We start from the raw sequence: 26,745 nt of genomic DNA, 5'->3' as shown, positions 1-26,745 counted from the left end.
TTCTGAGCTAGTTATATCTGGTGGGGGTTGGGGAAAAAAATTGAAGCCCCATTTTTTTTTTTTTAAAAAAAAAAAAAAAAAAGGAAACCCCACAGAAGACCAAAATGTTTCTGAGCTAGTTATATCTGGTGAACAGAGAGTTGATCCTAATCTTGAATGGCTGGAGGTGAAGATATTAGTCATAGTCTATGTACGGTCCCCCATCCTTTCGAGCTGCTGTACTCCAAAGCCATGCCACCTCGTATTTTGTATTCTTGCTATCTGCTAATTCTTTCCCTGCTTGCTCAAATTTAATAAATCCAGAAATGGATCTGAAACTACTTTTAGAGAGCTATCAGAGCATTATGCTGGCAGTTACTCACTCCTAATTAGCCAGTTTAGCCTCAGGTGGTCCCCAAGGGAAGGGAGATGGTTTTAGTGGCAGGCACAGGGCAGAAGCTTAACTGTGGTGAACCAAATCGTGACATGGAGGGCTGAGCTATCCTTGCAGACAACAAGAGGAACCTGCTGGGACCACTACCTGGACAAAACACCTTGGTTTGGACAGCTTGAATACCTCTCGCTGTGTAATGTTGGGATATTTGGCATAAGAGAACCTGATCCCTTGGAACTCTCTTTATGAACATAACGAAACTTCCTATGTTGTGGCTAACAGCTTTTTTTTGTCCTCCACCCCTGACCCAGATAATCCAGTCCTGTGTAAAGTTTGAGATGTGGCGTGTGTCCCGGATGAGGCAGAGCTGGCTTAGCTTGCAGCCCTTTTCCTAAGGGTTCCTGTCTTCTGCGCTCTCCCAGTGGTATCACAGACTGCAACCCCAGCTTACCTCCCCATACAGCATGTTAATTCCCTCTGACTTTGGCCAGTAAGTAAAAAACACAAGGAAGAAGCAGATCCAATGAGGTGTTTGAATCCTATTTTTCTTGGGAAGATGTACGATCTCTTCTCATCAGATTCTGTATGTAGCATCACCCCAGACAGGGCCCTTCGCCAGCCTGAAGTCTCTGTGGTACACCATCGCCTGTCAGTGCCATTTAAGCCGAGCTTTTTTTTTGTCAGTAGAGACTGTAGTTAGTGACAATAGCTGGCATTTCTGCAGTGTTTTGTATTTGAAAAACCACCCTGGAAGTCATTTTTTTCTCTTCAAGACACCAATGGAAAGGTCCAAAATAGAGAAAGTTGGTTAATTTGGGAAAGGATCCCTGAATGTTCATTTTCCTTTGCATATGCCCAACAATTTCTTTCTAGGAGACAAAGGCAGGAGATGCACTCCCATTTCTGCATTACAGCAGGCTCCCTTTGCATGCGTTGTCTTCTAAGCAGATCCTTATTTCTGTGATCACAGATTGGAAGCAAAGCATGTTCCTGTCTGCTTGTTTTGGGCTAGAGTCTTCCTCAGGAAGATCTTACTCTGCAAATACCTAATTGCAGCATAATGTGGTTTTTCAGAGTCAGGGAATATGCTTCAATCTGTCTCTTTTTTTGTAACCAGATTCCTGTCTTATAGAAAACAGCTGTTGATACCTGCGTATGCTTTGCTCTATGAATAATTCAAATCAAGATTTGATTTAAAGCTTGCAGCACTTAACACTAGTCACAGAATGATTATGTGATTGGTGCTGAGAGAAACTAGCATCTATGTTAAAGGGAGAGAGGAGCCGATGCTAGAAGTTAGATGAGCAAGTTAATTAGTCCTGCCTCAGCCACTGATGACCTTCTGTGACCTTGTGGTAGAGCTTTTGACTGTCACATTGATGTGTAGGTGTTGAAAGGGTGGTATTGTTTCAAAGAAAAGAAGCTATTTCAAAAATCCCCAAAGCCTCGTAAGGTTTATCTTATTAAAGTTTGTGGTGCTTTCAGCTCTGTCAAATATTAGCAGGTGATATTTATAATGCTAATTGTAAAGTGTTATATTTAAAGAATTTAAAATGCTGACTTTTTTGAGGAAGCTGCTAGAAACAGCAGTAGGAGAGAGAAAGCTCAAAGTTTCTTCACTTTCTGGAAGTACCAGAGTTGATGAGTTTTTAAACACACCAAAGTTTAATGAAAAAATCCAATTCTTGCTAAGCTCTGCTATTGGTCTCTGAGGCTGTCGCTGTTTGTAATGGATTATGAGAACAATGTCATTGAACTGAATTCCTCTGTAATATGCCACAATTGAAAGGATGATAAGAACACTTTCACATTCCAGAAAGCTTTTTGGTTGTAATAACTTTAATAACTTTAAATTAAGTTATGGATTTATATTAAAATGTATAAAATTATGAGGTCCCCACATCACGAAGTAGTGCAAAAATCATTAGAATGACTTTGCTGTGCTGATGGATTGAGCACGAGATGAACGCTGGCCTACTGCTAAAAAGGTGAACCCTATTAAAATCGGTTTTAATAAGCTTTTAAAATGGTTGCCATTTTGCTATTCACGTAATTAAAAGGGAGGGAAAACTACGCAAACTAGTAAGTAAAGAAAAACCTTTGGGCCTCACAACACTTTCTCCAGCCTTGTTTTGTTTGCAAACGCTTGGAATGCAAAGTTAAAACTTGCAGGTACGGCTATCATAAATTTTAAGATAAAGGCCATGAAGGCTGTAATGTGTGCCAAGAGGGCAAAACCACTGCTTTTCCTATTTTGGATTTTTTTTTTAACCTGGCTTTCTATCTTTAAGTGTTTTGTACATGCCAAGAGTATTTCCATTCTCTGAACCCGTGTTCCTGAATGTGTGTTTATACTGAGCAACCAACACGATCGGTGTGTAAGTTACTCATTTTACATCCCTGTTACAGTGCCGGAGTCCTGTGCCCTCACATTGAGACACTGACACATTTATAATTAGGATCTTTTCCAGCAAAGCAGCAACATAACAAGTCAAACAGTGTTAGTAAAATGAAACTCCTAAGTGCATTTGGAAGAACACTGATTACCAGACTAAATAATCCAGAACAAATGGCTAGAGTTTTGAAAGGCTAACAAATGAAAATGAGTAATAAAACCAAGCCTTTTGGAATATTTGTAGCAGTTATCTAGTTTTTTCTTTCCAAGGTAATCATGCAAAACTAGCAAAAGTAGGATTGCTGTAACGTAGTGCTTTGCATAGTAGGGGTGATGATTTAGATGCTATCGGTGAAGTGCTGGTGGGAAGTCACAGCACTAATTTGTATAAAATTTGGACATGTTTCTATGAAGGCACGCTGAGCTTGCCAGTATCTGCTAAGAAATTTTTGTTTTAAAGGAACACATCAAAAGGTACCAGGGTGCTTCCCACCTAGTTGTAACTCAGCACAGATAACGCTATTCTGTAAACAGAGAAAAATCGTATCTGCTGCTGGAAACGGATTTAATACAAAAGCTTTCAAAACAACTCTCCACCTGCCCACCGAGTCCTGACAGAGGAGATCCTTTCATCTAGCCTTGCTCCCCCTCCAGCAGCTTGCAGCAGCCTCCTGGGCTGCCACAAAGTCCATGTCGAGTCCCTTCTGGATCTCTAAGAAAGTTTTCTTTCCGTCATCTCTGGCACTTGGTGTTGATGTGCCCCTGCCCCTCTCCCAGCTTGCTGTGACCCTCATCCTCTCCCTATCCCCTCTGAATTTGGGAAGCTTCTTTCCACACACTGGTAAGGAGCACTCTTCCTTTTCTCCTGCCACTTTGTTCCACTTCGTCGTCCACATTGCAGCCAACAGGACAGAGCAACCTTCCCCCTTACTGCCTAGCCACAGCTCTTTAATAGAGGCATATGCTTGTGGCGTGAGCAAACGCTTCTGCCATCAATCACTGTTTCCTTCTCTACAGGACTTAACTCCTAGCCAGCATATCTGGGCAGAGCAGCCTTTATTTCACTGAAGCAACAGCTTCTTTGTGTCAAGGGCACATCAGCTCTGTGCTATGCTAACACATCAGCATTGCAAACAAGGGCAAATGCAGATATGGGATTTAAAAGAGGGCTAATTTGCTCGGAGGTGGTTGTTGAAGAGCACGTAATGCCAAGCCATATGGCCGGAAACCTTCATACAAAATGAATTCCATCATAATCTGGTAGGGTCTGCTCATTGCCATTTTCCCAAGGATCTTTTTCACGTTCAAAGAATCTGTGATACTCATTGAGCAACTCCTGTGCGCAGATCTGGGAAAATCAGTATACTTGCTGTTCCTAGTGTTTCCCTGTCAGATAAGCATAGGGATAAAAGAAGTAGGATTATAGCAGAGGGATTTTTTGTTCTGCCATTAGAGTTATCATGCTAAAACAATAAATAATGGCTCTGCAGGAAAGGCATGACAGTCAATTATCTGGCCATACATACCAAGGTGAATGCAATAGGTCTTGTAATGTCTCGGGTGAGATATTTGGGTACCTTTGAGCCTTCGGTAGCCATAAACTGGAATTACTGCAGTAACTTTTCAGCACAGTGCTAAAACTCTAACAGGATGCCATGTTTTACATTTGATTTTCTACCATATTCATCCTTCAGGCATTACTGGATTGGGACTTTTTTAAAAGGGCCCTACTTTGTGAGCTAATTATGACAAATGCTGATATGACATCTGTTGCTCACTTTAAATTACCTCTTAGTCTGTTGGAATTCATCTTGAAGGCATTTTTGTAATGAAACTTTTTTTCATGAACATTAATACAACCTGTGGGAGATCTGAATAAAAAAGAAAATCCGCCAATCCCGCCAAGAGAATAGCTTATGTGCCAGCTGCTTTTTTTTGTTGTTGTTTTTTGTTATCCTGCTTTCTGTGATATTAATACAGCTGGTTTCCAAGGCACTTAAACAGATAACAGGTTGTTATAGTATGGAGGAATTCTCCTTGAGAGTGAATAATTAAGACTGCTGCCCAAACATGGGACCACTTCCGTGACCCAAAAGCTGTTGCATTCAAATAACTAAACCTTGTGGTCTTCACAGGAGATAGTGCTGTTCTGTCTTGCAGATGTATTTCCTACTGCATCCAAGATTAGTGAACAATTTCTCGAGTTACCTTTTTGTGTGGTCAGTCTGTAGCAGAGCAAAGGAGTTTATCCCTGTGCTCCGTATGAGATTTGCTTTACAACTATTTGTGTGACGATGGGTACTTTTTTAGCACCTGTCTGATCAACGTTTTACCTACTGAGTTTCATTCAAGAGTTATAAATATGACTTATTAAATCATGCTAAACGACTGTAATAATTCAACCCGTATGTGAAGGAAACCCCATCAGGTTTGTGAAAACTAACTTTGTGTTAATGTACCTCTGTCACAATTTCTTTAGGTACAACCGCAAGTTGCACAGCGGTTCGTGAATATTAACTTTTGGGAAGGGGAATGTTTCTTATGTGTAGGACTTAAAAAAACCCATGAAATTTAGAGGGCAGCTCAGTGAAAGGATGCTGTTAGGTTCTGAGATAATATGGAAGTCATGCAATCTTTGTGCAGATGGCCTTGATCAAAACATCCTTTTCGATGCAAGGATTGTGGAGGCTTGATGAGGGAAAGATTTTGAAGGCCTTTTGTGTCCATATGTAGTGAAATTCCTGCAGAATGGATTTGAGGTTTGCATCTGCTATAGTGTTTGGTAATGCTAGACGGCAGTATTAGCAGGTCATGATTAGCAGAAAGCATTACATGACTACAGAATAAACCAGAAAGCATCACACAAGCACGGAACAGAACAGTTACTAAGCTTGGCAGGGGAAGAAAGTGGAAAACACTTCTTTTCTGCTTTTTCTGAGCTTAATACAGACATTTCAGTAGACATGTTTTATGGATGGATTTAAATGCTTACGGTTATTAAAAGGACTTTTCACAGTCTATGGAGATCTTGTTTCTTTTTTTTTTATACCACTGTTCATTTAATTCTTCAAAGTGGTCATAATCAATTTGATCAAGTAAATCTTATGACATTTTGCATTTCCTTCCACAGAAATACCTCAGGAGCTTTTTCTCTGCAATGCTGAAATCTCCATCGTCTCCGCTGCACATTGATAAAGTGGGGCTAACGCTGTCAAAACACACCATCTGCGAATTCTCACCCTTCTTCAGGAAAGGCGTTTTTGACTATAGCAGCCACGGGACCAGCTAACTTTTTGGGCCAGGACCCTTCTGCCGGAGGAGCGCAGTCGGAGTGGTGCCTTCACTGTTGCGGTGCGAGAGAAATGGGGGGAAGAAAAAAAAGGTATCTTCCTCCATACCTGGGAAGTCGCATCTAAACGACTCCAGTTAGAGACAGCTACGCCCCAACGCTAGCCTTTGGCCTTTACCAGTTCTCACATTAGTGCCTGCGTTTTCCTGGCATGGGGTATACAGACATTTTTGTGTGAGTTGCTCTGTTAATACTGTACAAAGATTCTGACTCTCGTGCTGTGTTTGGACTCGCTCCTTCGCGGGAGTGCTTCCTTCCCATTTGCTCAGACAATTCGTTCTGGTGGTGCGAAAGCAACTCGTGTTTACCGTGGCGGTGTGTCATGCTGACAGAGGGCTTCTGAGCAGCCTTTCAGTTTCTGTCCAAGCTGTTCCTTACAGAACACTTCATCTTTTGTTTCCTTATAGCATACTGTGGCGTTTAAGGTAATGCTCATACTCCACTGTTGTTTGTTTTCCCTCCCAGACACACATTTTAGCTATTTGACTGTATAATTGTATAGTTTTCAGCAGAAAAATTGAAGGGCATGGGTAACTTGAATGTTTACAAAAATATATGTGGCAGAAAGAATATAATTTAAGCCCTGTAGAAGTCTTCCACACTTGATTGATTTGAAGCAGAACGAATCACTCGCCATTAATTAAGAAGCAGAGGAAGCAATAGTTACCGAAGAATGCGGTCAGCATCTTTTCAGATTTTCTAATTACCCAGACTGTAAGTGGATACCGTGCACTGTACAGAGCTCATAGCTATGCATAAAGCTAATGCAAAGTGCTATATTTCGTTTTTTGAAAAATAACTTCTTCACAATAGCATAACACTGTAAAACCCGAGTTTTATTTGCATCGGTGAAAATTTACAGGATTTGACTAATAGTACTTTAAAATTACTCAGGACTCATTCAGACTTGCACATGTATATACAGGTAGAAATCATTTTATATTGCTGCGGATCCAAAAATATATATACATTGTGACTGGAATAGAGTACGTGTACATGTTAATGTGTAATTGGTTGTATAAAAATCAAAATTGAACGACTTCCCGTTATTAAAACACATAATGAAAGGTAAGTTTTGTGTGCCATTTGTTAGGAGCGTGAAGCATTATTTGTGAGTTGCCATCATTGACCACCGGACTGTTTCATGTTGTAGAAAATGATTATTAAAACCTAAAGTAACAACACTGGTGACATTTTTATTTCATGACCTAAATTATAGGAACAGTAATGTTTTACATCTAGTATGATGTATAAAGATAATTGGGTTCCATTACTAAGCCTAGCCTGCTACAATAAATATCTAATTTTTAAAAAAAAAAAAAAAGAAAAAATTTATTAGAATGGATCATTTAAATTTTGTGAGTACTTTTATTATTTTGATTCATTTCAGTGAAAACAAAAGTTAGGGTAAAAAGTCTGACCGTATCTGACTCTATCTGACTTGGGCATTTTAATACCTTCGATTGGGAGCCAGGTTTTTAAGCGAAGCATTCCAATCAAACCTGTTGATTCCCAAACTGGTTTTGCCACTATGTCCCAGCCGTTCCCAGTCTCCCTCGTGCACTCCCGCACTGGAGCGCTAACTTCACCTGCGCTTAATCACCAACAGGGACCTGACCTCGTGATCCTTACCGTGCCCTGTGCTTGTATTGCACCTCTCCGATCTCTCCCAGGGCCTTTCAGTGCACGTATTGTCCCCCTGGCCACGAGGCTGTGTCCTCCCTTCCTTCTTCACCCCGCCGTTTGGCTTTGCTCGTGCTTCCCAGATCCGAAAGTGGAGGTTGGCTGCTTGCTGGGTTCTTACCAAGTAACTGGAATTTGACGTTGCTGCACATGTTAATGGATAACCGGTAACTTCACTTGGCTGTATTTACCTTCGTGACCCATATGAATGCTTCAGAGGCAGAAACTGGGCATGGTATTGCTGGTTTTCATAGTGGCCTGGGAACTTTGACCCCCAAATCTCACTTCAAAACGAGAAAGCTTTTTCTGTCTCTCCTTCTCCCTTGGCCTGCTCCCCCTCCTGCCTCATTACAATGTAATATGATAAAGAATTAATACTTAAGAGTTTTAAAAAATGAATTTCATAACTGTAGAGCATTATGTGCCACTTCTATGAAAGGACCTGGCAGGTCAAGAAATGGCAGGCTGCTTTATCTGCTGCACAAACCCAGTTTCTGTGGATTTCCTACCCGAAAAAAACCTAGTGGTGCCAAGCGCTTTCCTGTGGCGAGCAGCACAGAGCCTGATGAGTGAAACTCCGTCGTGCCGCACAGCAAATGCTAGTCTGCGAGGAGGGTTGAGTGCGCAGGAATCCCAGAGGTAAGTCCCATGCTTTGTGTCACTTTGGATTTGGAGAACCTGTTTAAGAAAAACACAACTAGACAGAGAGTTAAGTCAAGTGAAAAATATGAATATTTGTATTTTTCACATGAATTGAAGACTTGTGCTCGGTTCCTGTCTACAGTACAAATTAATTCAGGGAGGACCAGATGCTCTAGTGGTATAAACCTGCCAATAAGGTGGCTAATTTATGTTGGCTAGTTTATCTGGCCTGCAGCGTTAAATGTGTATATTGCAAATAACAAAGTAAAGGCCGATTAATCATTCCATTTAAAATGTCATCAAGTTAAAAGCTACAGAAATGCAAGTGTAAGCATGCAATTAGGACCGCAACCCCAGGCTACCAGCTTTTACCACCTTCTTATGTATCCTTCAGTGGTACCCAGAGTTTAATCAATGACTGCAAGCTTAGGCTAGACTAAGAGGCATCTTTTAATAATTTCATCAGTAAAAATATGATGGCTCCTTATAACCTACAGTCTTTAAACCCAGACTTGGTAAGAAGTTTTTGATAGAAGCTGAGATGCGTGTCGAAATTATTAGCCATTTTCAAGAGGTTCAAACTGCATTTCTGTAAAGATATCCTCAGGCTCTAAAATTCTCCATGAATTTTATATTTAAAATATTGGCACTTTCAAAAACATTGTGAGAGTCATCTCCAGGGCTCATACAGTTTTTTTTCAAAGTGCCGCTGTAACTGGGTTTGTGGGCTTCACATCAGTGAAGTCCTTAAGCGAAACCTTAACTTCTGTATCAGGACTATTTATATTTCAAGCGAAGCGTGTATTTAGGTGCTTTACTGAACTGGGGCCATCGTTCCTACCCATGTAACTGAAGTTGTGCCTCCATTTAAGTCACCAAACCATTTGGCTCGTATCCTTGCTGACCCAACAGCAATTTTTCATCAATAGGGATGCACAAAAAAGGCCAAAAGGCACACTGGAGATGGTGCTGGGCTATTTTTCTGCATGATAACTTGGTCAAGATGCAAAAAAACCTCTGGGCAAAACCTCCTTGTTGGTCGTGACCCCCCACTCCTTTAACTGGAAGTGCTTTTCCTCTGAATGTGCTGCTTTGCATAGGAAAGAGGTAGAGCAGCCCCCAAAGCCCTGCCACTAAACGGCTCCTGACAGTCCCCTTGCTCCACAAGCTGCCCTGTCTCGAGAGCCCACAGGGCCAGTCCTAAAACCGATGCTCAGCTGCCGCTGTTGGAGATGATGTTGAGATGAGGGTCTTTAGAATTGCCCTAAAAATGTGAGGGGAAAAAAACACCTGTGTAGAGCTTGGCTGGTTACTTCCAAGTTTTTGCAGTTGTTGTAGATAAAACGAGGAACTAAAATACGTAAATTTAAAAAAAAAAAAAGTGGAACACTAAATGTGTTGCTCCAGACAATCAGGCCCAATCTTTCCAGTTTAATCAGTGATCCTTTAAAAGCTATTGCAGAATTGCCTATTTACTGTCCATGCGGCCTATCCTGTATATGAGAATAAGAAATACGTTTGTACTAGACAGTGGTAAAGCTTGAAATTTTATATGCTGCCAGCTCACTGAAGCCCCAAAATTGGAAATGAATTATTTTTAACTTAGCAAGATTCTTCTGTCCACCCCTGGGTTTGTTTTCTCCCTGTTTCGTTAGAACCTGGAAAAAACAAATACGTTTGATAAGCTGAAGAGCAAAAATTTGTTGGCTTCCAACCTCCTCATGGGAAACAGAAGATGTTCCTCTGCAGGAAAGTCTTCATGAGCAATTAAGATCTATGGAGTTGCATAGGCCCTGAGATCCAGTTAAAGGGTTGAAGTCCGGATGTATTTTCTTGGCAGATCTATGAAGTGAATTTTTGATATACTGGATCCTGCCGCTTCTTTTTTATTGTTGTTTTATTATTTTAAGACAGTGTTTTGTTATAATTGGTTGCAGACCAGAATGCTATGATGGATGCACTTTTGTCAAAACAGTGACAACAAAGTTGATCAAAAAAGAAACCCAAAACCAAAACAGGTAGGGAAAGTGAGCTGTGACCTGAATACGCTTTTTTGTGGGAAATATGTGAACTTCCACGATGCCATCCTGTCTGCTGTGGGTAAATCGGTAAAAGAGCTTGTCCAACTGGACAAGAATACCAGATCACAAAAGACGTTCTTTTGTCTTCTCGAGATTGAGTTTTCAAACAGTTTTAAAAGGAGTTGGTGTGTGGGGAAGCCTTATTAAGGGATCGATCACATTAATGTTTGATAAAATGGAGGCAAGATTTTGGACTAGAAGCTTTAGCCTCGTGTCTCAGCAAAAGATGCTAGCGGCAGCATGGGAAGCCCTGTTCCTGTTTTCTTCTTTATAATTTTATTTTCTTTATAAACACTGACATTTTTCTCCAATGTCATGCTGACAGCTGAAGTGTCAGCTCCCCGTAGCACAGCTTGTGCACTCACAGAGTGTTTTGGCAGCATTTTTGTTGTTGTTTTTAAGAAATCGGTCTTAGAAAAAGAAATAGGTCTAAGAAAAAAGTCTACAGACTTTTTCAAAGTCCTTCTCTGTTTCTTTTGATAGCTTCTTCTGTCTTCTCATAACAGTTTTGTCCCAATGGCTTGTTCTCATTCTTTGTAAGTTTTCGATTATTTCCTTTCTGTTTCCTTGTTTTACAGACGGTTTAGAAGAATGTGCTGGGAAGAGCTGAAGAAAAAGAAAACCCTTTATTATTTGAAAAGAGGTAGTTATGTCATCATCTTCTGATCTAGCAAAGCGGAACACGAGTTTTTGATCTTTTTACATATTTTGAACTTCTGAGCCTTCAGAGGTCTCGCATGCTACAGCTTTTTGGGGCATTACTGTACTTTTTCGTGATCATTCCTATATTCTTTTCCATTGTAATTAACATTTGACATGAGCCTTTCTTCAAACAATGTGTTCGAGGAGAGGGAGCCTTCTACTTAATGATACCTCCTTGTTTAGGTCAGGAGGTCTTTGTGGGATTCTGCCTTTTGTCTCCATCCTTGCCCAACAGTGTATTTCTTCATGTTAACCTGTTTTAATGTTGCCTTGAGACAGAGGTTGCCTCTGTGGTAATCTATTTTTCTCTTTCCTTAAGATATGGATCGGAGATCACAGATTAAAACCAGGTTTTAGTCATGTTCTGCAGAAATCAATGTCCTCGCTTTTTGGTATTGTGAATTACATCTAAAATCAGAGTCTCAAAAATGAGGAGAAAAAACCCACCAAATTATTACTATTGTGTGACCTGGGAAATCTCAGTGTGTTTTCAGGACTTCTGCATCATGGTTGTCTTTTATGCCTGAACGTGGATAGCTAGGAGATATGAGAGTTGGAAATTACTCCTTTTCATGGTGCAAATGAGCATACTAATAATGAGACCTTCAAGAATTGTTCTATGGAAACTGAAACCATCTGCGTATCAAATCACCTGTTGTTCCCATTGGGCTCAACAGGAGCCAAGGTAATGTACTACTACTGAAAAAACAAGCCATGGCACGTTTCCATCCATAATCACCTCTAATTCTCATCGTTTACAGTTGGACTTGATGATCTTAAAGGTCTTTTCCCACCTAAATAATTCCGTGATTCTGTGATTTTAGTAGCTGAGCAACAGGGGAAGACTGCTGGACAACGTAGGGGCAATACAGCCCTCTGAAAGGTTAGCATAAGACTGCGTGAGCAATTAGATACGTATCTCAGTTTGTCCTGTATTCCAATCTGTCCAATGTTGAGCTTGGGAGTGTTCATTAGTGCAGCGTGGATAAAAGAAATTGCCAGTTCTGGGAAGCAAGCGCTTCCAGGAGGTATGGCGGATGCCCTCTGTGCTCCGACATGAAAAGGTTGCTCAACAGCGTGTGAAATCACACTCTTGGACAAGTTTCCAGGCTGCCCGAGTGTATTGATTCTGGCACCTGCTTTCATAGGCAGGTGCTCAGCTTTATGTGTCCAGATGAAGTTACCTCTTAACATCTTAATTATATGCCAGGCTTTGGCTTTATCTGTTGTGTGAGTAGCACTGGGCGTCGTTAGGAAAGGCAGTGGAGAATGGAAGTATGCCAAAAAATCGCAAGAAAATTAAAAAACCAAAACAAAACCAAGTGCTTGTTCTAAAAACATGTATCACAAATTTCTTAATCTGCGATAACAATAACATTTGCATAGCATTATCTACTGAATGGAACTAAAATTGCTCAAATGTGAAGCAAATGAGGGCATCCTTCAGCACAGCTCATCTCATATGCAAGAGGATTTCACTTCCCCTGTCCTCTTGTAGTGGTAGAGCAAGGTTTTAGTGTGTTAGTGACAAACGCTGCAGGCTTCCCATTCCCAACTGGAACTCTGTTAGGGTGCATTGGCAACATGTATTTCATTCAGTGAACTATGTTAAGGGTGGCATTTGAAAGTCGTACTGAGTAGTCTGGCCTTTACATGCAGGATGAGATTTTACAGGGCAAGTCTGGCTGCTTTATTAACACCCATCTGGTGTCCTGCACCTTGCAGGACAAAAGACATATAATAATATTCACTATACCATTACGAAGGTGGTTGTAATACTTTTCCAGCAAGAATTTGACGAGGCTGGTAAATGAGGCTGCCTAGATGATATCCTGGAAAATCGGTGAGAACAGGACCTTCTTGGGTTGAGTGATTTATTACCCAGGTAGGAGGGGTTGGGCTGTGGTTATTGAGGCTTCCCAGAGCTCTCTGCTGAAAATTTTGTGGTCAGTATCTCTGTCCTTGGAGATACGCTGAACTTACAATAACTAATTTGTTTTGTGAGCCTATGATTTGTCCGCACTTTGGCCAATATTCACTGTTCAGGTGGAAACTTTTCTTCCTGTGGTAGATGCCCCTTCAAAATGTGGGAAACTAGTGGTGGCAGGAGGGGACCAAGAAAGGTGCTGGTGCCACTTGGGCACCTCGAGAGCTAAGTCTAACACCCCTTCCCCAGGCTAACCTGCCTGACGAAGCCCAGGTCTCACTGATTACTTCCTGCGACTTCCCACAAGTTGCGGTGAAGGAGCTGCTCTGTGGTTTCTCTGTGGGTTTCCAATGATGTTCAGTTCCTCTGGTTCCTTTGCCCAAGCCCTTTTTAAAGTAAATCACGTTTCAGTTGCAGTTGTTTTGGAGATTAAATACACGTATTGTATTGATCCCTTTTCCCTCCCTTGGTGTAATTTGTTTACTGTCCCCTTAGATATTGCTAGGGATGTGGGGGGGGAAAAAAAGCAAGCTGAAGTACCCTTTTTTTTTTTTTGTATTTCTCCTGTTCCTCTAGCTTTATGATGTTCAAACCCCCTTGTTTTCACCTTCACATAGAAATGCACCTTCAAGGACAATTTTACACTCTGGTTGATCTCCAGGTAACCTAAATTTTTCATTCCCTTATTATTAAACCTAAGCTTGTAACTGAAACTGAACTCTCATCCCTTTTCAAATTAACCCCTTGGTGCAAAATGTCAAGGATTTTCCAACTCTATCAAATGGAAGTCGCTGAAGCTGGGAACCTATTGACACCAAGGGGTTAACCCATTAGCCACTATTTAATGTCCTCAGCTTTAATCTACAGAATCACAGCTAGTGCTGTGACTTACTAACCCTGCCACAAAAATGTCCAAGAACTGGTGTTATTAGGTCTTTTATTCGGAGATGGACTTGGGAGAAAACCAAACAACTTCACAGCTGTAAAGGAAAATGAATAAAGGGCCTGGGAGTGGAAACCAGCAGTAATTAGAGAGAGATGCATCCCATGTTAACAGGCCTTGGGGCAAAAACAACTGTTAATTATGAAAAATTTCTCCGGGTTTCTAATCTCAGTGCAGCTGTGGTGGGATGGTGCGTGCGGTACCCGTGGCATCACGGGGGCTGGAGCAGACTGGGCAGACTGGTCTGGAGTGGCTGCCTGTGGGAGGGCTGTTGGGTTTGGCCGAGCTGTCCCACAAATCTCCCAGCTCCGGGCACATTTCCCCACATCAGCCAGTCCAGCTGCATGACCATGTGTATGTGGGACCACCGGGACGAGCGCAGGCGCTGCTCTTGGTAAGGGCACGTGGATGCTCCAGAGGGCCATGCTAGGACACGAGAGCAGAGGGCTCCAAGGCACCCCCCCGCTCCTGCTCCCAGGGCTGGAGCTGTCGACAGATGGTTTGCATGTTTGAGAAATCAAAGCCAGGATTTCTGCAGATGCGCGGGGTACCCCGGAGAGCCCCTCCTCACCAGCTATTAGCTCAGGTAACACAAATAGGCCAGGGAGCAAAAAAAATGAGCTTTCCATCTGACTCCATCACCAAATGCTCCCTCCCTGCGGTGCATGGGGTGGGAGCGAGAGCTGTGGCCAGATGGCGAGGAGGACCCCAAGCGTGCGGGCAGCCCTGGGACGAGCACTGCCCTCCCCTGCTCCCAGCTCCGCACAGCGATTTGGCTCGTTCCCCGCACCACTCGGGTAGGGACTGGGAAGACAGCATCATTTTCTGGCCACGCAAATAACACAGTAGTTTAAAAAGCAAAATGTGAATGTGATGTAACAGGGAGATAGGCAGGGAAGGGTAGGGAACGGGGGAGTGAGTTTGGATTTGCAGAAGATGGTAAATCTTCGGGCATTCAGGTTTTTGGAGCAGTGGGCTCAAAAAAAGATTTACAGGCATTGTTTCTTCCTTGGTGAAACACTGATTACAAGTAATTCTAAGGTCCGTAAGGCTGGAGGCTGGCAGTCTTGCCTTATGTTATTCAAAATACGCTGTTTTCCTCTTACCGTCGCCTGGTTTTTCTTCTACAGAAATGCCTTGACAGGGTACTACAGCAATTTTCCCGACAGATCTGTAGTCCATCTCTACTGCGGAGGCTTTAGAAGGTATTTGCTCAAGGAGAGCACGTTCCCAGTACCACCAATTCTGTGAAAGTACTAAATTAGGATATTAGTTATTAAATTCAACTACACAAATTACCATTTATATCGTTATAAATCTGTCTCTACTGAGCAACCATTTTTATGGTGATGATCCTAGTATTTACATAAAAATTGCAATACACAAGCTAAATTATGTATTCCAACCTGCAGTTTTTGCCGAGGATTTACACATGCAGAATAAATTATTTCCTCCTTCTTAAGCAACAGTAATCATAAGTAATGTGCAGAAACATTCGTAACTGTGGTCTCACGTGAAAGCTACATTTTTTTCCCCCCGTAACCTGCTGTAATTACAGTGTACATCAATTCCACCATAGGCAGATACACCAGGGTTTTTTCCCCCTTTTCCTCATACAATTTTAATGACTATCCCTGCTTAGAATACAACATTTTAAATTAAAAAATTAAAAATTTAGAAGTAGATTGTTTCCCTGACAACAGCAACGGCAACATTTAATTCCCCCCTGTGTCATTTGTAAATAAATACATACAGTTGCTGATACTAGTGAGATAATGTGCCTGGGGCTAATTGTGCCATTACAAATATTTTGAGTCTGAGCTTGATAAGGCAGGTCGTGGTACTTAAATATGTATGAACTGAACTAATTTAACCTTCTTGCTGCTTACCAGCGTATTGACAAAATGCTTTGTAATGGGGCTACATGGACATCGTGAAGCAGCTGAGTTATGCTGGGTGGGGTGTTGTGGGGCTTGGGGTTTTGGGGCTCCTGGTGGCAGCCCAAGGGAAGAGGCTTGTGTGGGATCATGGAGGGTGCGGAGCAAATCCTGCCGGCTTCCTTCAGCCCTACAGATGTCTTCTCCTGGGGGCTTGGGGTGGGTTGTACCTGTGAGACGCCCCAGACCTTTCAGCACATACGGTATGTTCGGAGGAACGCCTCTAAGAGAGCTTTGCCTTAGTAAGCCCTGCCTAAAGATGACAGGCTTGGCTCTTTGATTTATTAACTAGTGCCCAGACTGGTCCCAGGAGAGGAAGAGCTGTGTGTCTGGATGGGTTTTGCTCAGAACCATGAGTGTGAGCGCCCCGTGGTTGTGTTTGGAGTCTGCAGCTCTGCAGAGCAGCCGTGCGGTCGTGTCGTGCTCAGCTCCTGATGGTGAAGCTGGCCTGGAGGTGGCCAGAGGCAGGGTCCCCGCAGGGTGTCTGACAAAGGCCAGCCGTACTTTTGGCACTGCAAGTTAATGAGTCATTAAGATAGAAAAAGATGAGGAGAGAAAATGCCAAGCTGTTTGGTCTAATCCCCATGTCTTGCCCTGTGGCTATATGAGAAATCATTTAAGTTTACAAGCTCGCTGTTTGCAAGATATTCTGCCTGCCGTGAACTCAGCTCTCAGTTTTGTCCTACCAAGCATCGAGCTTGGCTCTAGTGGAAGAAGTCCTTTTAAACCCCTCTGTGAGCATTGCTCTTAGGCTCAGGACTGCTGGTTTAGCCTGTAAAGAGCTTTGGCCGGGCTCAGTGGTGCTGTGCCTCTCAAAGCAGAGTGCAGCTGGAGGCGAGGAAAGCAGATTCCTTGTCTCTGTGCCTCTGATCTCTGGGTTGAGCCTCGCTGGGAAGGGGAGTATCTCCTGCAGGGCTTTGGCTCGGCATGCTCCCTTGGGCTGGTGACAAACGAACTCTTGCAACATCGCTGCAGCGTCAAGTTTGGCTACGGATAGAGTGAAATGTTTAAAGTACAGGTTCTCTTAGATTTCTTATCTCCACTTGTCATGTTCTTTCATAGCTAATTAAGGAGGTGCTGAACCAAGTAAAAATTTACTGATGGCGCAGCTAGCGCCAACCCTGACTCCAGCGTTAAGAAACCTTGGAGACCAAATTGTGGTCGCCTCCCTCTTGGCGTGGCGCCGGCTCATCCCCCCTAAGGCTTATGTGTGTCAGCTGAAGGCTGCAACCAGCACAGCATACACAGATTTGCTTGGACGCTGTGGTAGCTGGACAGGTTTGTTGTCCTCGTTGCATCGGCAAAATCTTCAGCAGGACTGTCGAGGCTGGCTCAAATCATCAACCTGCGCCTGCTGCTGGGGCTCAGTCGAAGTCAGCGGCGCTACGATGTTTTATAGAGTCTGAGGCACTCGCTGTGTGCTGTGGGGAAATATAATCCTGAAAGCGGCGTATTTTAGGGGATGCAATTTCAGCAGAGCAGAGCATTGCTCCTGCAGGGCTCTTAGCTGGGAAATGGGCTGCCACAAGTCACCTAATAAAGCTCAGGGCAACATGCCATGACGTGCCATGATGGAGGGGAGGAAAAGCAGACATAAAGGGAGAAGAAGTAATGAGAGAGAGAGAAAGGGCTTTAAAACCAGACCATCATGGTTCAAGTCACACTAAAAGGATTATTTGGTTGTGAATAACGGGGTCAGCAATTCTACATCTAGCTGGAAGAACCGTGTGCTGTCCCATTACAGCAAGCTCTACTTAAAGCTTGCTAGATTTAATGTGTTGAAATAATGTTACACATAGTCAGCCTTGGTCCATGCCAGTAATTAATGTGAATGCAATTAATCTGAGTGGAGATGACACCTTTTGTCAGCAACAGGTAATCCTTTCTAGGAAAGGTAAAGCTGAGCAAGCAGTTGAAAGGGAAATCATTAGCGATGTTCCTCTGCAATTGCAAAGTTTATCTTCACACCTTGTTACTTCCCTAGATGGATGAGCTAAACGCAGAGAATAACAAAACAAGAAAAAGCCCTTCGTGAGCTTCTGAAGCCATTCTTGCTGGTTGAAAGGGAAGCTTTCCTTTATTTACATTGATATTTCTTAAATGAGATGCTTTGATGGTCCCTGAGGGATTTAGCTCATCTCGCAACAAATGTGGAAATTAAAGGAAGTATGCAATTTGTAAGACAATCATATTGTTTGAACAAAGATTGGCTGCAAGTGCTTTTGCTCAGATTTAGCACATTTAGGCATGTTTATACCCCTTACTACTTTGCTGGAGTCTCTGTCAGAATTATGGCCCCCATTTGGGTACCGCGCAGGACGCGGTGTTAGACTGCTTCCCATGGCCCGGCCAACCAGCACTGCCTGTGACTGTCTGGGGACCTCTGCAGAAATGCCAATTAGCAATAAAAGTTCTGCAAACAAGCATTATGCCATCTCCTTATACCTCTCCTGCTGCTGCTCACGGTCGCACAGTAATGTCCAGAGCTAAAAAATGGATGTCGTTGGCTTCTGCGCTCCTCCGTTGCTCTAAGTTCAGTGTGGTATTTTTCTGGACACACTTTCACGTGGAAGTTGGGATGGCAAATTGAAAATAGAGGATTTAGCCATTGGTGTCCTTTCTCAAGGGATGCTTTTCAGATTAGAGTGCCTGTAGCTTGCATCTAATTCCTCTTGGGCTAAACATCTTTGCTTTCGGTTCCTGTCTGTGCTTTTCTCTTGGGTGGCGTTTCTGCAGGTGACTTGGGAATCTCTTAGCTCCTGGGTGTCATCCACACAGCTCAGAGGGGTTCAGCAGGCATTATTTACCATTTCTGTCCTCAGTTGTGTTTTGGTTTTGTTTTTATTTTTTTACTGCAATCCCCTTGATTTTGAAAAGAAAAAGCCCGTATGTCTGAGCAGTGTCTGTCTTTTCTCTGGTGTAATTAATTATCTATTCAGGGTGCTGCATAGATTGCCCCATCAGGGGCTGCGTAACGCAGGGAGGTTTTCCCAGGTGGAAATCCCTTCCCTGATTGCCCCGAGGGGAATGAGCTATGGATTTGCCCTACCTGGGTGGGGTGGAAGGAGAAGCCCAGAAGCCTTCCCAGCACTGCCATCATGCAGGCACAGAGCTGGGTGTGCAATGCACTGCCTGGAAAAAGGATGCAACAGCAATTAGCACATTGGTAACAGCCTTGCAAGGGAGATGAGAATTAACAGAGCAGTTAAATCAGGGACCGGAGAGTGTGCCTGTTTGCTGCTCTGCAGCACCACCTGGAAAAGCATGTGTTGAGGGACAGGAGAAGGGCTTGGGCTAAACCTTTCTTCTATTAGGCGAGTGCTTAGGTACCAGATATCGTGGTACTTCCCACGTACCACGTTCCCACGCACCCAGGAGGCTGAGATGAGTCTTTAGGTGCTTTTTTCCTACCCAAACACGATGCATCTCCTAATCTGGGGCTACATATCTGATGCATGGCATCCATCTGGCATTGAGTTTGTCAGGCAGCACAGCATTTTGGCTGCAAACTGACACGGGCTTTTTTGAGCACTGTCAGCAGTCCGATGCTGTGCAGATCTGGTATATAGCACTCCTTTGCATGGAGATGCTTCCTCCCATTTGAAATAGTTTGACGATGCCAGTGTGCTCCAGAGATGAAGGGTGCTGTGGGCACACCCATGCATTTTACTTGGCTTAACTCATTTGTTCTTTTAATTGTTCATTATCCAGTTGGGAGCAACTTCAGAGTTCCATTTCTCAGCAAGACACATTCACCCCTATCACTCAAATATGCCCAAAGCCAGTTTCCTGCAGGACTTAACTTTTTTTTAAATGTATAGTATTTCAAAGTTGCTTTATGATTAGACCAGGATCGCTAGCAGTTGAATCTGTCACGATCCAAAGGTGTTTGAGGGCATATTTTTCCTAAGCCTTGGTGCAGGCATAAAGGCCTCAGCTGCAGAAGGCCTCCAGGTGCTCCACTGCTCCACATAAAAGAATAATAATAGATGTTTTCATTAATAAAAGCGCAGACCATCGCTTATGCACTCCTAATCCTGGAGTAATTAAATGGCTGGAGAGAAGGATGATTCATACCAATACTGGCTATGCTCAAAGAGTTCCTTTTCTGTATGTTTGAGTATCTCTCTAAGAACAAATTTGCTTTGTTGTATCTTGTAAATAATTTATTATGCTCTTGTTAAAAAGCTGCTTTCTGGAGGAAAAAAATGGCTGGAGAGAAGGATGATTCATACCAATACTGGCTATGCTCAAAGAGTTCCTTTTCTGTATGTTTGAGTATCTCTCTAAGAACAAATTTGCTTTGTTGTATCTTGTAAATAATTTATTATGCTCTTGTTAAAAAGCTGCTTTCTGGGGAGGAAAAAAAAAATCACTGTATTTGGTTACCACGGTATACCACACAAACCTAAGGTTGACTAGTGAGCATGCAAAGGGAATGGTGTGAGATCTTGCAGAAGAGCAGTTCTGGAAGAAGCGGTCCAAGGCAACAGGACTCTGCCTGTGAGTGGAGACGCAGCCTTGTAGCGGTTTCGGTGTTGTGAGCTCCTGCTGCGTGTCTCACGGTGTTGGGCGTTACAAAATACCTCAGCGTCGGGAATTCTTCAGTTCTGTGCGAATATCAGCTTTCATCAAGAAAGCATTTTATTTTTTTTCTTTACTCCTCATGGCTAAAGAAAAATGGTCACAAATGTGACCCTGCAGGCTCAAAAACACAAACAAAAGAACTCAGGTTGACTTAACATTTATCTCATGATTAATATTGGGGCTGACTCGCCAATTTATACTACTTGAAAGGCCAACTTAAATAACCTGTAGCATTTATATACTACCCTTCAGATGTAGATTGAAAAGCCCTTTCAGATTTGAAACTCTGTCCCTTGTGATACACTTGTGATAGATTGTTACTGTGAATTTCGGCTAATTCGGTCTCATTTTTCTATGGTGATTTTTCTTAATTCTGTCTCACTTTTCTGTGAGTGATGGGCTGTACACACGCGTTGCTCTCGCTGGGATCTATAGAAGCCTGCAACATCCAGTGATTTCACCACAAAATTATCTGGCTGGGGACTTCACCTGCCTGAAAATTCATCTGGAGTAGGGTATGTGTACAGAAAAGAACTGACATCCGAGAGGCGATATTAAGAAAACCTAAGCAAGGAAATCCCCCAGGAAGCCGTGTTTCTGTAGCAAAGCAGAGCAGCTCCACGTATTCCCCAGATGAATTAGCTCACAGGTTTTCAAGAATATACCCTCCTCAGGAGCAAAACAGAGTGCCCACTGTTCTTCTGCTAACTTTTTAAAATTATCTTTGCTTGAGTAATGCCAAGCTGCTTCAAGGTAAACGTATATAGGAATAAAATGTTATTTGCAAGAGAAATTTGGGGAAATTCTGGCAGTAGATGGCAGATGGTGATGTAGGACACAGGGTTGTCCTTGTCTTGGCCATGAGCTTTCTTAGTGTGTGGAGGTGAGGGGTGGGCTCCATAGTCAAAGGACACTCAAAGGACCAGTGACTGCAAAAGCAGTTGGTGTTGACGAAAGCTTCTGCCTTTCTTGAGCTGATGTGTTGTTATGGATTGGCAGCGCCTTCCCTGTACTTCAGAGCGTTTTGGCTGGAAGCGCCCAGAACTCACCTCTTGTCTTGATGGGGTTGGACTAAATCAAATTGCACACACACACACTTTTTTTTTCCCCTGTCTTTCAAGAGAAATTTGGGGAAATTCTGGCAGTAGATGGCAGATGGTGATGTAGGACACAGGGTTGTCCTTGTCTTGGCCATGAGCTTTCTTAGTGTGTGGAGGTGAGGGGTGGGCTCCATAGTCAAAGGACACTCAAAGGACCAGTGACTGCAAAAGCAGTTGGTGTTGACGAAAGCTTCTGCCTTTCTTGAGCTGATGTGTTGTTATGGATTGGCAGCGCCTTCCCTGTACTTCAGAGCGTTTTGGCTGGAAGCGCCCAGAACTCACCTCTTGTCTTGATGGGGTTGGACTAAATCAAATTGCACACACACACACACACTTTTTTTTTCCCCTGTCTTTTTCTGTGTAAACTCTAAAGAGAGCTTCCATGTTCACATTTGTGTATGATTAAACACCTATTGGGGAGGCTGGGGTGGTCACCGTAAGTTAGCTGGCCCAGGAAGGCTTGGAAGTGAGCAAACCCAACCCTGCAGCTAATCCCCTGGCCAGGCTCTCTTAGCCTCTCATCACATAGCTCTCCTTTCCTCACTTGCTCAGAAATAACAAGCATAATTTTCATAGAAATCATAGAATCATAGAATCGTTTAGGTTGGAAAAGATCTTTAAGATCATCAAGTCCAACCATTAACCTAGCACTGCTAAGTAGACCACTAAACCATGTCCCTAAGTACCACATCTACACGTCTTTTAAATACCTCCAGGGATGGGGACTCAACAGCTTCCCTGGGCAGCCTGTTCCAATGCTTGATAACCCTTTCAGTGAAGAAATTTTTCCTAATATCCAATCTAAACCTCCCCTGGCACAACTTGAGGCCATTTCCTCTCGTCCTATCACTTGTTACTTGGGAGAAGAGACCAACACCCACCTCGCTACAACCTGCTTTCAGGGAGTTGTAGAGAGCAGAGGTCTCCCCTCAGCCTCCTTTTCTGCAGGCTAAACAACCCCAGTTCCCTCAGCCGCTCCTCATAAGACTTGTGCTCCAGACCCCTCACCAGCCTCGTTGCCCTTCTCTGGACACGCTCCAGCACCTCGATGTCCTTCTTGCAGTGAGGGGCCCAAAACTGAACACAGTATTCGAGGTGCGGCCTCACCAGGGCCGAGTACAGGGGCACGATCACTCCCCTACTCCTGCTGGCCACACTATTCCTGATACAGGCCAGGATGCCATTGGCCTTCTTGGCCACCTGGGCACACTGCCGGCTCATGTTCAGCCAGCTGTCAGCCAACACCCCCAGGTCCTTCTCTGCTGGGCAGCTTTCCAGCCACTCTTCCCCAAGCCTGTAGCGCTGCATGGGGTTGTTGTGGCCGAAGTGCAGGACCCGGCACTTGGCCTTGTTGAACCTCATACAGTTGGCCTGGGCCCATCGATCCAGCCTGTCCAGGTCCCTCTGCAGAGCCTTCCTACCCTCGAGCAGATCAACACTCCCGCCCAACTTGGTGTCATCTGCAAACTTACTGAGGGTGCGCTCGATCCCCTCATCCAGATCATTGATAAAGATATTAAACAAGACCGGCCCCAGTACTGAGCCCTGGGGACCACCGCTCGTGACCGGCCGCCAACTGGATTTGACTCCATTCACCACAACTCTCTGGGCCCGGCCATCCAGCCAGTTTTTGACCCAGCACAGAGTCCACCTGTCTAAGCCGTGAGCCGCCAGCTTCTCGAGGAGAATGCTGTGGGAGACGGTGTCAAAGGCCTTGCTGAAGTCCAGGTAGACCACATCCAGAGCCTTTCCCTCATCCACTAGGCGGGTCACCTGGTCATAGAAGGAGATCAGGTTGGTCAAGCAGGACCTGCCTCTCACGAATCCGTGCTGGCTAGGCCGGGTCCCCTGGTTGTCCTGTATGTGCCACATGATGGCACTCAAGTTGATCTGTTCCATAACTTTCCCATAATTTTCCACTGAGAGATAATTTAAAGGGCAGACAAGCTCACAGCAGCAGTAAGAGCTAAGCAATACACCCCAGAAATCTCACTGCTATATGGTAAATGTAACACCAATTGCTCGTACACTGATATTGGCATCTCTGGCTCCACTGTAAATATTTTCCTACTACCATTTAGGAGGAAGTTTCCCTCCTGTATGGCCATGAGCTGATGGTCATTCAGCAGATCTCCCTTGCCAAAATCTTGTCTTCTTTTGCTTTGCGTTACCACCCCCCAACACACACTCACCTTGTGCACCCCCAGCAGAGTAAATGTTTCAGTAATCCTCAAATGTGTGACCCTCTCTCTGCAATATTGAGCTTCATTCCACTTCAATTTTTCCCAGCTCCTCAAGGTTTTCTAGTTCTTCCCGCTTAATGCTATGATCCACCTCTATATTGATAAAGCCTCTGATTTGCAGTTCATATCTTACTTTCCTATGGATATTATGTCTGTTGAGCAAACCCATTGCTTCCACCTGTCCCTCAAGTGTCCCAGATAAAGGCACTGGAGAGGGGATGAGGAAATAGGCACTGGGGAGCTGCCGGGGGATTTATGCAGCGATACTCTGGGCATGTGTTCGAGAAGTATGAAGTATGTTTGTCAGGTTTTAGGATTACGCTTAGAATCAACCCGCCTCAGAGCATATGAAAAAACCCAACTGATTTATAAAAACATGCATTTAAAAACCAAAACACAACATGCGTGTATATGTGAATACATTACTTATGCTCCCAGGGCTTGGTTCGTGTGTGTGCCTGTATGTGTGCTCCACCATGTAAGTGCAAACCCATTAATAACTGTGCATGCAGAAGAGAGTTGTGTGCAAGGTTTTGCAGGAGCACGAGGCAGTTCCCTTTGCAACCGAATGTGAGTCACAGCTATAATAGGCTGCGCTCGCCCCCCACACCCACCTGGCAAACGGAGCCCAGGATGTGCTTGGGTGAAGGGGTGATATTTAATTCATGTGCGAGCATAATTAAAGCAGATTCAGACTGCAAAATCAACTTGGGAGAGCGCTCTGATTACTGCCTCTCTGCTCCTCTCTGAGCCTCCTCCTGGATAAAAGTACGAGGCAGAGATTGCGGGAGCCAGGCAAACCTCCCTTTATCTGCTGAAATTAAGCTGTGATTTGCCCACACATCCAAGGTGAACAATATCACTAACCGAATCAGATTAGACACAACAGCAGAGAGAGCAGCACAGCCATGGGAAAGATGGGAGCAGGAGAGTTTTGAAGGCTGGAGTTCTCCTCCCAGCGAATGAATGGGAAGAGATGAAAGGATGAGATCAGTGAGCAGGTGAAGCGCAGAAGTTGATAAAATCCTCAGACTTTGGAAGATTAACCTGAACCTATTAAAATGCAGCAGGTTTTCCTCACCGGGACCACATGAATGGAACTGTGATTGACAGAGCAGCCAAGCCTTTCACCTAAAAGCACAATTAGGAGGGGATGAAAAATAAGCGATGCTGCTGCTTGAAAAGCCCATGCAAATGACTCTGAGGCAAGAACAGGAGAAGGGATCTGTCCGTGCAGGCAGTGTGAACGCTGAATCAGTGCTATTAACGGCGAGGGTGGTAAAAGGCTTTGCTGTCCTGCTAGAAGCAAAGCACCGCAGTCAGTGTCCACCTTGTCACGGTAGCTTTGGTGCTGGGAGGCATGCGGAGAAAGGCGAATGCGTTCCACTTAATATTTCCTAATGATTTGGTCGGAAACCTGACTTAGGTTTATTGAGATGCTCTGAATCCTTTCTTCGCCCTGCAAACAGGAGCCAAGATTTTTCACAGCTGTGCTGTTAGCGTTGCTCACCTCCAGGGATGTAACTGTGTCCTTGCTCCGTACAGCAGGACTGTAAATCACTGCAACGGCATTCATGCTGCCAGCATCGGAAACCAATGAGACATTTATATTTTCCCCTATCCTCTTGTATCAGCTAGGCTTTCTTTGGATTGCTTTTTTTTTTTTTTTAATTTCTTAGATCATCTCATTATTGAGCGTGTTCATTATTATGTAGCATGTTCCTTTAACTCAAAAATAATGCTTTGGAATTAGTGTCAAGAGAATTAACCACACTTTTGCGAGAAGACCATTACCACATACAGCAAGGAATCCAGCATGGGGACTGATAAAAATCAGAAGTCAGAGAGCTCAGGAGGGGAGGCTTAATTAGCCTGTGAGATTTTTCTTTAAAATTCTTTAAAAATTAGAGACCTTATCCAGGACTTTATTATGGGCTCTTAAACTACTTTCAGTTAGGAGCTTAAGGGTCTTGTACTTGTTACCCCTTAGAGAGATTGCAGTGTTAAGTGTAGGTAAGCCTGGAAGCTGAAGACAAATCTTCCAAGAAGTTGACCCAACTCGAAAGCCAACATGGTCAAAATCTCCCTTGCAGAAATACGGAGGCTTTGAAGCCAAGTTCTTGGTTTAGGACAGGTACTTCTGAAAAAGGGCTTTGCTCCGCTGCGTAGCTGAGCCTGCTGTGGAAGAACAAGGAAGATAAGACTACAGGCTGCTTTCCCAAGTTTACGCATTGAAGGAGATTTAACTGGAGGCTGCAGATGAAAGGTCAAATCTGTTTAGTCACTATCTCCCAGGAAATTACCAGAGTCTTTGAGGAACGCTGCAAACCTCTAGGCAGGCACTTGTCCCTCTGGACGCTCGGCAAATCAGCTTTTTAGAATTTTAGGTTGTTCCTAAGAATATAAACATGGGAAAATCGTGTTTGTGAGAACGTAACACTTCCCTGGAGCACAGGGGTAGTCAAGCTCATGGCTGAAGCACTGAACACCAATCAGTGGGGTGGAGAACAGGCAAATACCTCAAGCCTCCTGGAAGCCAGGGTATCAGTAGCGTTTTCTTTCTTATTTTGTATGCATGTGAAGAAATTAATTACTTAACCAAACTGCACTGCAATTTGATTCAGTCAGATAACGGCCCTGAAATTCAAACAGGGAACGTGAATTTTTGCTTGCTATGAGTCTTCAAGTCCTATTTCTTTACTATGTTTGGGTTTCCCAGTGTGGCATGGACCAGCCAGAGGAACTGCTCGACCTTTGGCCCTTGCCAGGGGCTGACAGAGCAA

The 26,745-nt window shown here is 43.7% G+C and overlaps 1 protein-coding gene across 4 annotated transcripts in view; it reads left to right on the top strand.

Moving 5' to 3' along the window:
- The window catches only part of KIF16B (kinesin family member 16B), a 162,571-nt gene extending 155,271 nt beyond the window's left edge, over positions 1 to 7,300 (top strand). For all 4 annotated transcript variants that reach the window (XM_009282539.1, XM_009282538.1, XM_009282540.2 and 1 more), the window contains one exon: positions 5,899 to 7,300. In XM_009282539.1, coding sequence (XP_009280814.1) covers positions 5,899 to 6,057 — 159 coding nt within the window. In that variant the 3' untranslated portion in view covers positions 6,058 to 7,300. The remainder of the gene's footprint in view (positions 1 to 5,898) is intronic.
- Positions 7,301 to 26,745: the final 19,445 nt, after the last annotated feature.

This window comes from Aptenodytes forsteri, unplaced genomic scaffold (assembly GCF_000699145.1).
Source record: "Aptenodytes forsteri isolate BGI_AS27 unplaced genomic scaffold, ASM69914v1 Scaffold5, whole genome shotgun sequence".
Lineage (NCBI taxonomy): Eukaryota > Metazoa > Chordata > Aves > Sphenisciformes > Spheniscidae > Aptenodytes > Aptenodytes forsteri.
This window is presented reverse-complemented; position numbering and strand designations above follow the sequence as displayed.